At 37.4% G+C, this 18,130-nt stretch overlaps 1 protein-coding gene across 2 annotated transcripts in view; it reads right to left on the bottom strand.

The window, feature by feature from the left end:
- Positions 1–1,374: 1,374 nt before the first annotated feature.
- armh3 (armadillo like helical domain containing 3) overlaps positions 1,375–18,130 on the bottom strand; it is a 51,183-nt gene continuing 34,427 nt past the window's right edge. Inside the window, exons 21-27 of one of the 2 annotated variants that reach the window (XM_061988323.1) lie at positions 14,055–14,137; positions 13,816–13,942; positions 13,505–13,580; positions 11,976–12,054; positions 6,578–6,694; positions 1,906–2,001; positions 1,375–1,824 (exon numbers count right to left, since the gene is read on the bottom strand). In XM_061988323.1, coding sequence (XP_061844307.1) covers positions 1,909–2,001; positions 6,578–6,694; positions 11,976–12,054; positions 13,505–13,580; positions 13,816–13,942; positions 14,055–14,137 — 575 coding nt within the window. In that variant the 3' untranslated portion in view covers positions 1,375–1,824; positions 1,906–1,908. The remainder of the gene's footprint in view (positions 1,825–1,905; positions 2,002–6,577; positions 6,695–11,975; positions 12,055–13,504; positions 13,581–13,815; positions 13,943–14,054; positions 14,138–18,130) is intronic. The other variant, XM_061988324.1, reaches the window with a different exon arrangement.

The following is an 18,130-nucleotide window of genomic DNA, read 5'->3' as shown; positions in this document are numbered from 1 at the left end:
CCAGCTTGCAAAGATTGTAATAAATCCATTAGAAGAAGACAGCCTGCCTTTCCCTTAAACTTGGACACACACATCTATACCTTTGGCCATTCTGAGCCAGTCATTTACAGAAGTTATCTCATCCTGTGAGAAGCCTCCATTTTACTAATGTTTTCCAAAATGTGTAGAATAAAAATTAAAATACAACATTACTGTCAACAAATATTTGCGTCAGCCTTTGATAGTAGGCTAATATAGCTAAATAGACACTTACATCATGTGTTGCCTTCATTATAACACTTATATAAGGCTTTTAATTTTTTGTGGCTCCAGACAGATTTTATTTATGGTCCACTATGACTGTTTCAACATTTTGGGTTGCCGACCCCTGCCCTATTGTGTCTAATTAATCATATGAACAACAAGACAAACTGGGATGTTTTTTTTTTGTAGTATCGATGCAATACTGATACTACATCGATATTGATACCACAGAGTATTAAATCATACCAATCCACATCTGTGCACCTGTAAGTTATTTTGATTGGGCAACACACTGGTTATTTTTTTGTTTTGTTTCTGTAAACTATGATTTTCAGTGAATTTTCAGTTCAGTTTTATCAACAGCTTTGTTAATTTTTGAATAATTTTCCTTTGAGGTCTTCTTTAAGGGAAGGTATCGATATCAAGAATTTGTGTTATGTACTGTCACATTCCTATTTAGTGTAGTTTCTCACTTTCCCTACCTATATACAGTAATATTGGTTCATGATTTTGAAACAATTTTTTAAAAATTCTACAATTGTGTAATTTTGTTTTTTCATCCATGCAGTTGTACTGTAAATTACATCTTGACATTTGCCTCTTAAATATTACAATAGTTTTCCTATATTATACAGAAGATATATTGCATATGCATGAAATACAATATAAATGTATATACATTTTTTGTAATGTTTTTTAATTATATAAAATACATATTTTAATATTCTAAATTGGGACAAAATTGGATTGTTTTTCTTATTTCCCTGAATTTGTGTGTATGAATTCAAATTAATTATTTTCTGTTCTCCGCTGGCAGTCATTTTACTTACATGAAGGGAAAAAAGTCCTACGGCTTATTCCATCCATCCATTTTGTACTACTTGTCCCCTTCGGGGTGGCGGGGGATGCTGGAGCCTATCCCAGCTGCATTCTGGCTGTAGGCGGGGTACGCCCTGGCTAAGTCGCCACCTCATCACAGGGCCAACAAAAGAAAAGAAAAATCAATAAATGAAAAATGTATTGTACATTTTTATTATTTAGTAGGTATAAATCTTTGTGGTAATATTACAGACATATTAAGCAAAAAAAAAAAAAAAGTTCAGTTTAAGTGAAGCAGGAAACAGCATACAGTAGTTTGTCACGGCTTCCTTTTTAATCACTTCTTCACTGGTCACAACATTTAGCAAAATGTGTTTATTTAAAATACTGAATTTTTATTGAACGTGCGACTAAGTTCTCACAATGGTTCCGCTACATGGGAAAAAAAAGTCGAAGTTTTTCACACAATGTGACAATGAAGTATCACCTTGTCAGAAATGGCAAAGAGAAGAAATAAATTACACATCAATCACTTACACAGCAGAAGTTACTAACATTAGGTTAAAAAGACATTGTCGATGTACTATTTGGAATACAAACATTCATGTCTGTTAACAGTCCAGCCAGTATTGCAGCTTGCAAACCAGAAACCAGTGCAAGAACACGCACACGCACCAGCGTCGTCGTAGTGATGGAGCTTCCAGCCTTGCAGAGTATAGTCTGAGAGGGGCAGCAGAGGAGAAATGAAGACGACACCGTCCACTGTGTGCATAAAACATGTGCTGCATGTACAGGACATGATCATGTACTGTGCATTACATGTGGATGAAGGTTTATGTTCACCTCTCAGGAGATGGTCGAGAATTCTTTGAGGAGAACATCCTGACTCAACGTGTTCAGAGACACGTTCTTCCTCACATTCAGGCTGATGGAGCGTACCTGAAGACACGTTTACAACCAGAAGAAAGTAAAATTTTTATTATTTATACCTCGACAGTATTTTTTTAACCAATGTTTTAGGAGCGGCTGCACAGCAATAATCAAAAGGTGGTCAAAAGTCCAAACAGTGTAGATATATGTATACCGTATTTTTCGGACCATAGGGCGCACCGATGAGCGGGTCTAGTCAGGTCTTTTTTCATACAAAAGGCACACCAGATTATAAGGCGCATTAAAGGGGTCATATTATGATTTTTTTTAAATGTAAAACACTATCTCGTGGTCCACATAACATGTGATGGTGGTTCTTTGGTCAAAATGTTGCATAGATTATGTTTTACAGATCATCTTCAAGTTGTTTTCTGAGCGTCTCTTCAGGATGCGCCATTTTGTGGGCGGTCTTATTTACGTGGCTCACCTTCGACAGCGTCTTCTCCCCGTCATCTTTGTTGTAGCGGTGTAGCGTGCAAGGACGGGAGTGGAAGAAGTGTCAAAAGATGGAGCTAACTGTTTTAATGACATTCAGACTTTACTTCAATCAATAACGGAGCAGCATCTCCTCATCCGTGGCTCAATAATGCAACAACAACACCGGAAATGTGTCCCGTGAAAAAACGTCCGACCGGAACTCTCTAAAGTTCCGTGGGTGAATAATGTAAACCCACTACAGTTTTTAGCGCTTTCATAGCTAGTCTACTGACAGATATAAGTAAGAACTTTACACTACTTTATATTAGAAATGGCAACAGCGGAAGATGAATGCCACATAAGAAGATACAGAAAAAGAAGAGGCTTATTGACTACAGCGGACACGCGCACATTTTCAGGACTTATGCAGATCTCAAATACAGATCAGCGGGTACCAGAAGGTCAGAAAAGTTGGTTTTGCACAGTATTGCGAAACAAAACGCCAGATAATATGTCTGGTAATGGGTGCCATTTTGCTGTCCTTATACACACACCATAGTAATACTCGTATGTTTAATGCGCCGACAGTCCATCAAGCTGTGCAGCTTCATAGCTTACCAAAGTCGTACTTAAAAACATTTTGACAGGTTTTAGAGCACCGTGTGTAATGTTCTATATTCTCAATGGAACATTTCAAGTTTTGGTGTTGTTTACTGCCATCATATTGCAGTCTACACGTATCTCTTATGTATGACTGCCATCTACTGGTCACACTTGTCATTACACCATGTACCAAATAAAATTGCTTCGAGGTCAGTAAGCACAACCAGAATTATGCCATACATTAGCACTTAAAATCCTTTCATTTTCTCAATAATGGACAGTGCGCCTTATAGTCCGAAAAATACGGTAAGTTTTCATCCAGTCCACATTATTTATCAAACCACTTCAAATAAAATGGCTGAAGCACCTGCTCAACATTTGAGCTTTTTCTCTTTACATTATGTAAAATTTCCCATTTTTGTTGTTTTTCTATGTGCCACGGTTCAATAAAAAACAATTAAGATTTTGAACACCCCTGCTTGTCAAAGTTAAATACATGATGTGCGTCTACTCGGTGAGCAAGCAGGACTCCAATCGACTATTTAGCTTGTTAGCTTCTGTCACCGCCAGAGAATGATGGTTATTGAAGAGGCAATACGGTTCATGGCAATGTCTGAATGCCCCTTAAAGGAGAACTGCACATCTTTGGGAATTTTGCCCATCATATACAAAATCCAAAACCAGTGAAGTTGGCATGTTGTGTAATTCGTAAATAAAAACAGAATACAATGACTTGCAAATCATTTTCAACTTATATTCAATTGAATAGACTGCAAAGACAAGATATTTAATGTTTGAACTGAGAAACAAAATTTTTTTTTGCAAATAATCATTAACTTAGAATTGAATGGCAGCAACACAAAAGTTGGCACACGGGCATTTTTACCACTGTGTTACATGGCCTTTCCTTTTAACAACACTCAGTAAACGTTTGGGATACTGCACATTCAAACAAGCAGAAGACCTCTACTACTTTTTTATAGACATTTTACAAGCAGTCCATTTTTTTTCTTCACCGTTATTGTTGGAGAGAAGCTGCACTTACTCCGCCGAAGAGGCAAAAAAATGCTTACTTCAAGTATTTATATAAATAAATAAATGGGTTGTACTTGTATAGCGCTTTTCTACCTTCAAGGTACTCAAAGCGCTTTGACACTACTTCCACATTTACCCATTCACACACACATTCACACACTGATGGAGGGAGCTGCCATGCAAGGCGCTAACCAGCACCCATCAGGAGCAAGGGTGACGTGTCTTGCTCAGGACACAACGGACATGACGAGGTTGGTACTAGGTGGGGATTGAACCAGGGACCCTTATTTTCATGTAAGAAATATTTTAGTAATACAGTATATATTCTTTATGAAAAAAACGAACATCATTAAAAAAAATACTAAGGGACACCAAAAGGCATCAATTGAATTTGAATCAGCCTCCAAAGTCCTCTAGGAGCTATAAAATTATAAAATGATGTTGCTGAATAGACAATGTGTCTAATATTATTTATTTCTGAGCGTCCAAATGTTGACGCACGCACGCACGCACGCACACACGTAGGACAAAGAACTCTATTGATAAATCACATTGCGCGTGCTAAATAGTATTGTAGGTGTTTTGATGATCAGCATATATTTTGCATATTAATGAAGACAGAGACACAAAATGGATCGCACGCCTTATTTAACACTTGCCTCACTTAACAGATGGCAATCCACATTGCACACGTTTAGTATACCAACTTTGCGTGTGCAATCAGATTTGCACGTATTTTAATACACGCAAACCTTTTGTAAATCAGGCCCTAAATGTATTAAAGTGCCTCCACTCCGCATCCTTGTGCGGTGGACTTATCTTAACAAGCAGAAGAACAAGGTGGACTTGGACCAGGTGAGTTGGTCACATTGACTTGTTGACTGAAGCAGTTTCCACAGGTATAATCAATGACAATTACCGTATTTTCCGCACTATAAGCCGCACCGGGTTATAAGCCGCACCTTCAATGAATGGCATATTTCAAAACTTTGTTCACCTTTAAGCCGCACCGGGTTATAAGCCGCACCTACGCTGCGCTAAAGGGAATGTCAAAAAAACAGTCCGATAGGTCAGTCAAACTTTAATAATATATTACAAACCAGCATTCTAACAACTCTGTTCACTCCCAAAATGTAATGTGCAAATGTGCAATCACAAAAATAGTAACACTCAAAATAGTGCAGAGCAATAGCAACATCAATAACTCAACGTTGCTCGAACGTTAATGTTAAACAACACACAAAATAAACATTTAAAGCTCACTTTCTGAAGTTATTCCTCATCCATAAATCCCTCGAATTCTTCTTCTTCGGTGTCTGAATTAAAAAGTTGGGTTGAATTCTGCGTTGTACGCGTGTCTCTTAGTAGGAGCCATTTTGTGGTCTTTACAGAAACACACAAATGAAATGAAACGTAATATCCGCGCGCTTCTTCTATGGGGGCGGGTGCTTACCTTGGCGGTTGCTTACCGTAGAAGAAGAAGCGCTTCCTCTTCTACGGGGGCGGGTGTTTACCTTGGCGATTGCTTATCGTAGAAGAAGAAGCGCTTCCTCTTCTACGGGGAAAAAAGATGGCGGCTGTTTACCGTAGTTGCGAGACCTAAACTTTATGAAAATGAATATTAATCCATATATAAGGCGCACCGGGTTATAAGCCGCACTGTCAGCTTTTGAGAAAATTTGTGGTTTTTAGGTGCGGCTTATAGTGCGGAAAATACGGTAGGTTTGACACTAGTACACCGTTGGCGTTAACGCACTTTTTGTGTCTTTTTACGCATTGAAATCGGAAAGGACGCGCATTTCCGTAAGTCCGCACGTCCCCGGGACGCGGATTTACTGACAAAGTTTTACCGATCTTTTTTAATCGATTATCGCTTTCCGTCTGTGTTTTGTTTTGTTTATATTGGCCGGGTCAAACTTTCGTCCCTGTTTATTGCGTTTTTATTGGTCGTCTTCAAAGTAATGAACTTTCCGGTACAATTTCTAAAATTTTGATTCGCCGAAAGTTTTATCAATCACAAATACTGCCTCAGTTTGCACTCGGACAACTTTACCGCGAGGGGCTGTCAAAAGAAAGACTTCATGGTAAACACTAAGGTGAGTGTAAAGTCAACCTTTTTTAACTTCATCCTGTGCCATGTCTCCAGTAAATGAGTTGTTTTAGTCTTTGTGAGTCCATGGAAACTTTACTTTTATCTCTCAGGCAGCAGTAAAGTTTAGATCCATGAAGGAAAGAAGAAAGTGAATGAATGTTTATAACTGAATACATTTACATATGCATAAAAATGTGTTTTCTTTTGTATAATTTTTTTAATGAATTAAGTAACGTTTATGACAACCTTTTTCCAAAACACAATATAGAATGTGAGCTATAACTGGATAATGCATACATTTATCATTAGTTTTTTACAACGGTTACAAAAAAGTGGGGCCTCAAAAATGTACTGTGGGACCCCATTTTTATGACTTGACCCATTTTGAAAATTTCTAGCACCAACACAGTTGCTGCTTTTGTCTCCGTGTTCCCTTACCAGCTCCTTGAAGAAAGCCGCTTCTTTGGGCTGCTCTGAGTATCTCTCAAACTGGTCCAGACCATCCTGCAGTTTGAGTGTCAGCGTGTCATAGTTGGAGCGCACCACCTCCAACACCTAACACAGCGAGAGAGACCAAGATGAGACGTTGCATGACAAAGATCTGCTACTGAGACCTGAGACAGTTAAATATTTGTCAGTGTTGAATATATAACACATGTACGAGTGGATATTTGTGGATATTTACAGCTCTTACAGTATCTGTATGGTTGTTTTCCTTTTTTGCACTACTCTCTCCATCAGCCATGATGTCTATTCTTTTTTTGTTAATGAAACACTTGACAAACTTGTGTGTGAAGCCGGAGTGAAATCAGAGCTAATTATGCAAATATTCTGCACAGCTCCAACCTCCTCAGCCATTAAATAGAGGCCAACTTGGATGCTTGTCAAGATGTTTTTAATGACCCTTGAACACAGCATGATGTGTTCAGGACGGGAAGCTTCTTGTGCTTCTCACAAAGACACAAACACTTTCATGTGGACAACACGTCCAAGTTAAATTACGTGTAGGTCTTGTGCCATTAAGTGTAAGCACGCACAGCACTGTCTACTGCAGCTGAGTCATCCGTTTTGGGTTTTTCCCTTTTTATTAATCGGCATTTTCGCACCTATTTTTTATTTGTGGGGTGGTATTGTAATGGAAATTTCCTGCCATCTCTGTCTTTGCACTAGAAAATGTGGAGACAGGTTTGAATGATAAGCTCTGTTAATGTGTGTTTACACTTCTTCCCCACCTCCCAGGCAGACAAATGGAAAGCGTGGCTCTGACAAAAGAGGTTGGAAGGACAAAAGTGAAAAATGTAAAATGTACAGAGCATGAAAGAGGAATCGAGAAAATACAAAAAGGATGAAACCTGGCCTAACGAAAAGGCTTTCGCCCACAAATACAGTCTGCGATGCAACCTTCCACATTATCAATCAGGCACACGAATAACAAGTGTGTTATCTTAAATTACAACAACAAAACCAGCCTCATACTGGATCATGTTTTTAATCTAATTGTTATCTATGTGCAAAAATGGCTCTGGGTGCCATTTTTCTTCTTGTGTAACTGCGTGGAATGAAGATACTACAGGATGGTGCGTTTGCATGCAAAGGAAGGCCCACCGCTGCATTTACACTTCACAAAAAATAAAAACATTTTTGTTTTTGTGCCCACCTGGGGACCGAGGCTGGCACAAATTAAAAAGGCAACAAAAATGTAAAGTTTATTTTATGAAAGGGGGGTTGACGCAGTACAGCACTTTTCCTGCCTTAATCAGGTGGTTCATTGTGGCCTGTTGCTCAATATTGGCAGCAACTGGAAGATGTTGTCGTACACACCAACTTAAACTATCCTACACATGCTAAATGGGTGACATGTCAGGTAAGTAAAACTGGCTTGTTTTAGCTTCCAGCAATTGCGTACAAATCCGTACAACATGGGGCCATGCATTATCATGGTGCAACATGAGGTGATGGTTGATGGTTTATTTGTGCATTCTAAATGTCTTCAATAAACTTCACCTTTGATCATGGACAGCCTAAGGTAGGGCTGCTTAACCTTGAGGTCGGGGCACAACTTTTCCACTACAAAGGAAGCGCCTGGGGCCCACTCAAATATTAACACTGAATTAGTGATCTAGTCTTGATTTTAATCATATTCATTAATTATATCTAACTTACTTACATCTTACAACCTTGTCCAATGCTATGAAAGCATGTGTTAATTAAAAATATTATTATTTATTTAACACATAAACTGTAGGCTTAGGTCAAACTGATTAAAAAAATAAGTACCGGTACTAACCAAATTTTGCATAAGAAGGGACTCATAAATAAATAATAAAAAATACATTACATACAATTATGTTGTGCTAAAATAAATAATCTAAATTAATAATACATTTCTTAACTAAACTGTCAATAAAATCAATGTGCAAATGAAAATACAGCTTCACTTTAGTCACATTTTTTGCGCTTAAGAAACTTCTCTATGACTTTAGCTCCAGACTTCTTCTGTTTATTTGATATTGTCATTACTGCCACAATTGATGGAAAAGTGTATTGCAACTTACGGACCACAGTTGAGAAACAGATATTTTTTGGCTTTCCTCTAGAGGGCGCTTGCACCCCAACAATAGGCCCCCGGCCTTATGGCTAGGAAACACAGGCCTAAGGCACACCTATGCAATAATTATGCTGTCTAATCAGCATCTTTATATGTTACATCTGTTAGGTAGATGCAATATCTCGGCTAAACAGAATTCTACATAGATTTGTCAGCAATATTTGTGGGAAATACGCCTTTTGTGTACGAAACATTTTAGTTCAGATGATGAAAAGGTAGGAGCAAAAACAAAAGTGTAGCATTCATATTTTGTTTAATACAAGAACTCATTGCTGTTTTTTGCAGGCCTGAACTGCACTCAAATTAATATTTATTACTCACAATTTGTATTATATTTTATATTATTTACATTTTAGAATGAGCCCAGCATATAAAAAGGACAGTGCTCTTTGTAGATTGGGTCCATTAAACAGGGTTTATACACTTTTTCATCGGTAATTTTCGATGATTTCGCCTAACTTTTTAATGAATTTCTGTGGCCAAAATAAATTGTTTTATCTCTATGGGACCACAGAAAACTAAGTATAATTCCACTGATACAAAATTATTAGGTACGTACTATTTTACTTGTGGTAGTCATTAGGCTAAATTTGGAACCTCAGGTTCTACATTTTGTGACATTTTATGTGTGCTGCTATGACAATAAGTTCCTGGAACCCTACATAAAATCAAATACTGGTGAAATGTATGGTGCCTCTCAAAAACAAAAAATACTTAACAGGCACACTTAGATGCATTGTCTCATATTTTAGTTCCAACATATTTAGTCTTTATTTTTCTCCAGTCCACACCGTCACGTACAAATCCATTTGCTGGACAATTGGTTGTTTAGTCTTTTGTCAAACAGCACAATATGGGCTCTTTGGTTGGGACACTAATGGGAGTAAAAGGCTTTGAAAGTGCAGAGCAAGTCCAAAAGCACAGAAATAGGCACACTTGTTCTCACCACAGGTACATTTCGCTGCAATCTGTCTGGGAACAAAGCGGAGAAAAGGCAGCTCTCTCCTCGGATTACTTGAATAAGTTTCAGAAATTCACACATTTAAGTGTATCTCAGCTTTGAGAACTTAATTTTTTCCCCAAAGTTGTCTGTTTTGTTGTTGTGGAAACTGCAGTAAAGTTGCTAGCTGTTCTCACAGGATCAGCGTTCACTGACCTCTGAATATTGCACTGCTAGCAACTGTGGCTACAGTTTCATACGTTCCCCACTTCAAGTGGCAAACTAGCACTGTCTCACCCACATTACAAATGTCAAATGTTTCACAGCACAGTTTGCATTTAGCACGTCTTGGGTCATTGTCTTTTGCCAACCACAAAAATACATGATCAGTTGATGAAATGTCAGGAGCAAAACCAAAATTGTTGCATTCATATTTTGTTTAGTACAATAACTCATCGCTGCAATGACCTCTGAAAGTGCCATACATGTAAAAAAAAAACATGTATTATTGAAGCTAGTGGGCGTGTCTGCAGGTCGATGCGCTTGCACGCCACATGCTAACACAGACTAGACTGAATACATTTTTAACACTACCAAAACATGACGACCCATTGCAATTCACATTTAATCACGGCACAAAGATATATTTCAATAACTTTTCAAGACTTTTGAAAAATTATAATTTTCCATTACTTTTTCAGGGCCTGAAAATTGAAATTTAAAATTATGTGACTTCCAGGTTTGACCCTGATATAAGTATTGTTTGTTTGTGAGACCATTATTACAGAGTATTTATTTCGAGACTTTCACACAATACCGACAGCAAAGTTCCTTTTTCTCTTGCTTACTTGTCAATTCAAGAAGATACGAGTACAAAGGCAGCATAATGACCAAATCTATCACTTTTATCATTTGGTAAAAAGACACTTCCATCTCGTAACCTATCCTTGTGCGCTCTCATTTGACTTTAATGAAGTCTTAACACTCTTCATCAGTGCATTCAGACTTAATGACAAAGAAGTCATTCAGTTTGTGTTGGCAAACACTTTAATTTGTGCTTTTAAACAGACTAAATCAGTGTGGGTTTGCGTTGTGTACTAATGGACGCTAACATTAGATACTCCTGTTCATTAAAGCTAATATCTAATGTAGCAATCAATACATTGGGGTATGGTGCTTGCGGTCTACTTAAAGGGGAAATGCACTTTTTTTCTCTATTTTTGTGCCTATCGTTCACAATCATTATGAGAGACATGACGATGGATGATTTTTTTTTTGCATTCTAAATATTTAAATAAATGCGATCAAAGGTCTGCCTAAAATGGAGCCTAAGGGAGCCACTTTATTCCGCCTATAGAGCCCTATAAAAACATCCAAACACCTTCATGTATATGTAATGTAGTAACGGGTACGTTCATAATAACATTTAATATTTAAGTATTTGAATCATTTTAAGCATACGCGGCGCAATAATTAAAAAACCGCATAACATCGTTTGCTTTTTTTCATCATTGATTACTGCTTACTGCAGAATTCATGAGAGCCAACAAACATAAAACATCACTTATTAGTGTCTTCTCGTCTCGTTCCCGCCATTTCCGGGTCCTAAAAGGCTGTTAAAGTGTACCAACTTGTCAGAATATATCCTCTGATTTCTTCTGTCCAGGCAAAACGCATGATTTATGATCTACAATAAACTTCCAGGGAGCAAGGAAGCGAGGAAACACCTTGCCAGTTGATCATGCCGAAATTGTACACAGGCTTGCGATCACAGCGCCGCTATAAATAGTTTGTCCGCGTTAAAATTCAAATCACCAAATGTAAATGGGAGTATTGTTGGCGGTTTTTGAATGACTATTTATTGGATTTTATGGGATAATTAGAGGACCTTCCATTGGCTCCGCCGTAAGCAGACTTTTATTTACGTTTATTTACAAGAATGCATTAAAAAATTCCATCCGTCCTCATGGCTTTCATAATGATTGTGAGCAATAGGATATATTCCAAAAAAAGTGCAGTTCGTCTTTGAGAGCGTCATAAAGCTGACTTAGGAGTGTGGAAGGGATGTCGGTCCCAGATGGGTGGGTGGTTTTCACACTGAATTAAAATTATACAGAAAAAAAACAAAAATCCAGTGTGTGTGAAAAGCAAAGACTTGATCAAGTATGTTTATGTTAAGTATATTAACTATAATGTGTGATCAAGTACATCTGTATTGAAACACCCCATTTAGCCCAAATATGTACAGTATGCGATATTGATGTGTTTGTGTGAATGTGTTCAGTTACCTGCTCCTCTGACAGTTGGGAGATGTGGTTCACAGAAGCATACGACTCAATCTTCGGATTAAAATGGTTTATGATCGCCCTTGAAGACAAAATAATTATGGACTTTACACAAGGTGGATAGCTGTATGTGAACTCATTCCAAATCTACGAAATGTAATCCTCTGCGTAAGCTTTTGGAAGCATGCTGCAGATATACTCCTCCAAAACACCAACAGGAGCATTAAGAACACAGGGCACTGATGAAGACCTGGTTTAGTCTGATACCAATTTATCTCAGAGGTGGGAGATGAGGTCAAGACTCCAGCAGAGTGGCCACTTTGCACATTGAAGTTTGGACTGCCCAGACTGAGATGAAAATGTTTTAAATTACATTTCACCTTGCAAATGATCGATCGAATACCTTGGTGCGGTTTTGATTAAATGTAAAGTCACTAAACAGCGATCAGTTATCCTGATTGGCTACGTCTAAATTTGACCTTTACTGAAATATAGGAGGAAATGATGGTGTGTTAATAATGCACATTTATTAAAGTGCAGCTAGCAAGTGAAATTATTTGATTACAGTAATAAATACAGTCATCCCTCGCTTATTGTGGTTAATTGGTTCCGGACATGACCGTGATAAACAAATCTCCGCAAAGTAGGAATCATTCATTATAAATAGACTATTTTCATAACTATAGCATTAAAAATGTTTTACTACCTTCTCAGTATTTTTTTTTAACATTATGAGAGCCCTCCAGACATGAAATAACACATTAAGTCACCTTTACACTTGTTTAATCCAATATAGTACTGCTTCCTGAGGCTTAGCCAATCAGTCGCCCCAATACAGTACAGCGTGCTCTGATTGGTTTGGTCTCCCCTAGCGGCCAATTCTACTATATTATTGATAATTTTAGTTCATTTAGCCATTGTTGTGCTTGAAAATGCTACATTTATACATTACATATTATAGAATATGCTTTAAAAAAAAATCTGCGGTATGGGGACGTGTGCAGTTTTGGAATGTAGACGGGACATTTGAGGATGTTATATAACAGTTGGTTATTTAAACACCTCGTTTTTTTTGCTTACCATTTGATTGGATTTGCCCGTTTCATATCGTGCCAGCCCACTAGGGAATTTCAAAGACAATATTTTCCTGCATTAGCATTAATATATTCGGAATAAACAACTTTATGATGCCATAAGCAGAGCCGTGAGATAGAAAGGCTTAACTTGTACTTGCAATTGATATAAAATAAATGATGGTGACAACAACAAAGACAAATTATATTCTATACTTTGTCAGGAAGGCTAGTGAATTGTTGGAACAGGATGAGAACTATCTCAGCTCTTTATCTGTCTCTACTTTCATGGAAGAAGTGCAAAGTTGGATGAGGTCAGGGTAAACAAACATAATTAAATTAAATACCTTTTCTCCAGCCTATGTTTGTGTGCAATTCCTCCAATCATATATGGCTCTTTTCTCCTTTGCAAGATGCACACAATATTTACTGTTTAAATGTCTGGAAGCGTGTTCTTACCGAATGTTAATAAGGGCATGTGTGACTTTACTGGCAGCTTCCTTCCACTGGCCGGTGTTTGTTGACACTCTCAGCACTGAAATGCAAATGTGTATTTAGGACAATTAACAGAATTGCTGGTAATATCAAAATTTATTTTAAACTTCTATTTTTTTAATAATTAACACGTAGGATAATCTGGAGCCAGTCTATTATGCTTCCACAAAACCCTGTAGCTGTCAGGGCTATGAAGCATTCAGACTGACTTGAACGAATTGTTTGAGGCCTTCATCTGGACTCATGTTTGAAAAAATGTTGTAGAACTAACATACCCATACAGTAGAGGTTGTCGAAAACTTGGTGCATTCGTACAATCTCATAGTAGAGCTCGTCATAGCTGTTGGAAGTGGGCAGAAATGTGTCGCCGTATGTGATGAACATGTTAAACAGGTTTACCACCTGGATGGAGAGAAAGAGAGAGCAAGCCAACCAACATCTTTCAGTAGATGCACAAATACTTTCTACAAAGTGAATAAATATTCTTGGGAATGTGCAAGTGTGTGTTTCTCACCAGGAGAGCCAGCTGAAAAATGTTGTGCTTGGACAGCAGTGTGGTTTCATTTGACAGGAGAAACTTGAGAAGGTTGATTAATGCTGCAAAGAGAGAGATGTGCACGCGTTATTGAAACAATTGTGATGATTGAGATGTTTACGAGCAGGAACTTATGGGAAATCGCTAATTTTTTAAATTTTTAACAAATACGTAAGCGTAAGAATAAGTAGCCGCATGCCACTTTTACAATTTTCACACAAATTGTCCCTTCATCATATCTACCAAGTGTAACACTTTTCTTCTATAGGCAGAGCGTCAAAAAAAGGAAAGTGAAAAGTGAAGTGTAATTAGACATCGTAAAATGCACAAAAAGTGGAGAATTGACTATCTTTTTTGTAATGTTCATAACTTCTCATATATATATATATATATATATATATATATATATATATATATATATATATGTATATATGCTGTGAAAATCTGCTGCGTATGTGTGATTGGGTCCTATTTTTAGGAACACTAATACAAAACCTCACAATAATGTCTGTTTGAATGCTAAAAACATTATGACAGAAAGCCTTAAAAAAAATGATTCTACATTTTTTTACTGAATGAGACACCCAGAATAATGTACATGAAAATAAAGAATGTGGGATTTACAATATTAACTATGAACGATAAAACCCTGAATATTGACAACATATGAACGTCACACCCTCTCTCAATCAACATATTTTACAATCAAGCGAAACGCAACAAAAATGCAACCAACACAGCAAAATAAATATACAATCTGATACATCACTAAGCTTTAGAACTTTGTTGTAAAAATCTCTGTCCGCGTCTGTCCCTGACACCCGCATTTCAGGCTAGCCGCTCTGGAAACACTCTGTGGAAACGCACCCCAACCACACTGCTTGGTGCTTCTTCTGAGCTGCTGTGACTTAGATTACCATCGTAACTTAAATTTAGACAAACTTTAATGATCCACAAGGGATCACTAGTATATAATGCAAAAGCGCAGATTCCTACCATTGAAATACTTTGTATAGTTCAAGACTTACGGTCCTTTGAAAACATCACTGCACATCATAATGGCAGCTAGTTTCCATCTTAAGATCTAAAAAGTTTTTTCGAGAATGTCCGGCGGGCCAGATTGAAAATATTAACGGCCCGCAGTCCTTAATTTGCCAATATCTGGTGCACAATATAGTGTGCAAGGTTCTATCGTTCAGGATATGTTTTGTTTCGCCAACTATTCCAATACTTTTTGCTAATTTGACACTTACATATATGACGTGAGGTTTCTAGCAGAACTTGTGATCCAGTGGCATCCCCAAAAACATACTTTTATATGCTCGATCAATCTTTTATCAATTTCCAGTTTTACATAGATTTGTACTTTCTGATTTCCAAACGTGAAATTGTTTTTCTTCAAGTTTAGAGGTAGTTTGCTTTTGTCAAAGTAACATTTTAATGTATTAATTTCTTTCATTACTACTGCCAAGAACTGCTGCAAGTGTTTCCCGGAATAGAAAATATTTGTGTCATCAGCAAAAACCACTAACGTCAATGTATCGGATAACTTATAAATGTTGGTGATACACATAATGGAAAGTAGCGGACCCCATTCGGACCCCTGTGGGACACCACATGTAATACAGAAGTTTTCTGACCTACATTGACCAATTTGTAGAAACTGTTTTATCCAATGTAAAGCCACTCATCTAGCTTTCCATTTTCATTATCAATATGTAACAGTGGTTGGAGTATATTTGTACCAAGATGCTGGTGCAGTCGAAAGATAATTTACCGTATTTTTCGGACTATAAGGCGCACTTAAAATCCTTTCATTTTCTTAAAACTCGACAGTGTGCCTTATAACGCATAATAAAGAATAATTTTGGTTGTGCTTACCGACCTCGAAGCTATATTTGGTACATGGTGAAATGATAAGTGTGACCAGTAGATGGCATTCACACATAAGAGACAAGTGTAGACTGCAATATGACTCAAGTAAACAACACATAAATGTTATATGTTCCACTGAAAATATATAATATTACACGTGGCGCTCAAAAATCCATCAAAATGTTTTAGTACGACTTTGGTAAGCTATGAAGCCGCACTGCTTGATGGATTGTACTGTGCTTCAACATACCAGTATTATTATGGTGTGTGTATAAGGTAAGACATATTATCTGGCGTTTTGTTTCGCAATATCATGCAAGAGCAACTTTTCTTACCTTCTGGTACCTGCTGATCTGTATTTGGGATCTGCATAAGTCCAGAAAATTTGCGTGAATCCACCTTTGTAGTACATGCCGACAACGTAGTTGATAAGCTTCTTTTTTTTCTCTATCTTCTTGTTATGGGACATTCATCCTCCGCTGTTGCCATTTCTAATATAAAGTAGGGTAAAGTTCTTACTTATATCTGTTAGTAAACTCGCCATGAACGCGCTAAAACATACTGGTGTAGTGAGTTTACATTATTCCTTACTAAAGCCTTCCGGTCGGACGTGTTTTCACGGGACACATTTCCAGCGTTGTTATTGCACTAATGAGCCACTGATGAGGAGATGCTGCTCTGTTATTGATTGAAGTAAAGTCTGAATGTCATTAAAACAGTTAGCTCCATTTTTTGACACTTCTTCCCCTCCCGTCCTTGCACGCTACACCGCTACAACAAAGATGACGGAAAAAAGACGCTGCCGAAGGTGAGCCACGTAAATAAGACCGCCCACAAAACCGCGCATCCTGAAGCGACTGTCAGAAAGTATCTTGAAGATGATCTGTACAACATAATCTATGCAACATTTTGACCAAATAACCACCATTAAATGTTATGTAGACCAGTGGTACCCAACCACCGGTCCGTGGATCGATTGGTACCGGGCCACACAAGAAATAAAAATAAAAAAATAAAACTTTTTTTTTTTAGTTTATTTTTTATTTTTATTAAATCAACATGAAAAATACAAGATACACTTACAATTAGTGCACCAACGCAAAAAACCTCCCTCCACCATTTATACTCACTTTTTTATGACAAAAAAAAAAAAAAAAAAAGTATCCTCCAAATTTTCAAGCGTTGACCGGTCCGCAGTTACAAAAAGGTTCAGGACCACTAATGTAGACCACAAGGAAGTGTTTTCAATTTAGAAAAAAATAATAATAATGACCCCTTTAATGCGCCCTATAATATGGTGCGCCTTTTGTATGAAAACAGAACTGACTAGACCCGATTATAAGGCAGTGCGCCTTATAATCCGGTGCACCCTATGGTCCGGAAAATACGGTATTTAGGGAAAACAGGAACGCTTGCGAGGAGGAGCAGGCCACTCAAATGTGTGAGTTACAAAGTGCAACAAAAATACAGAGGCTGGCAAGAGAGTACAGCTGAGGCACAAGTAGGCAGCTTCAACCCAACTGTGCGTATTGTGCTAACAACGTATTCTAAACACAAGAAGCCGTGATACAAAATAAGTGTCTTTCAAGGGAATAATGTACATAAAGGAAAACAAAAAAAGTCCAACCTAAGTATATTGTATTTGTATATAGCACTTCTCAAATATAAACTCACAAAGTGCTTCACAGGTGGTACAAACAAACATTACAATCAAATGTCTATAAATGTTCTCATTCATATAGTTCATTGTAATCTCAGCGCATTCAATTGTTTCAATCGATTGAATGCCCTGAGATTACAATCAAATATCAGCATGTACTATAATCAAAACAACAAATGGTGCACCAATATTGATTTATTAAATTTTGTATTTAATCTTTTTATTATGGTATATTGTATGCAATTCATATGTTCTGTGAAGTGTGAGTGTTGATGCAGGTACAATTTAGATGTGTTCCGATTTACATTAAAACTTGACTTACAACACAGTTGTAGGAACAGAACTTGCAAGAAGAATCAGTACCTCCCGCACGTTGTTATTAAACCATATAGCAGTAAATAACAGAGGAAAACGAAAAGCCAAGGGGATAAAGCATTAAATAAATAGGTTTTAAAAACATACTGAATAAAAACAAGCGTCTCCCAGATTCATTTGACTCGTTCTATTTACTCGCATGTGA

Source organism: Nerophis lumbriciformis, linkage group LG27 (genome assembly GCF_033978685.3).
Source record: "Nerophis lumbriciformis linkage group LG27, RoL_Nlum_v2.1, whole genome shotgun sequence".
NCBI classification, from domain to species: Eukaryota; Metazoa; Chordata; class Actinopteri; order Syngnathiformes; family Syngnathidae; genus Nerophis; species Nerophis lumbriciformis.
The sequence above is the reverse complement of the archived record's forward strand: the minus strand, read 5'-3'. Positions and strand labels throughout refer to the sequence as shown.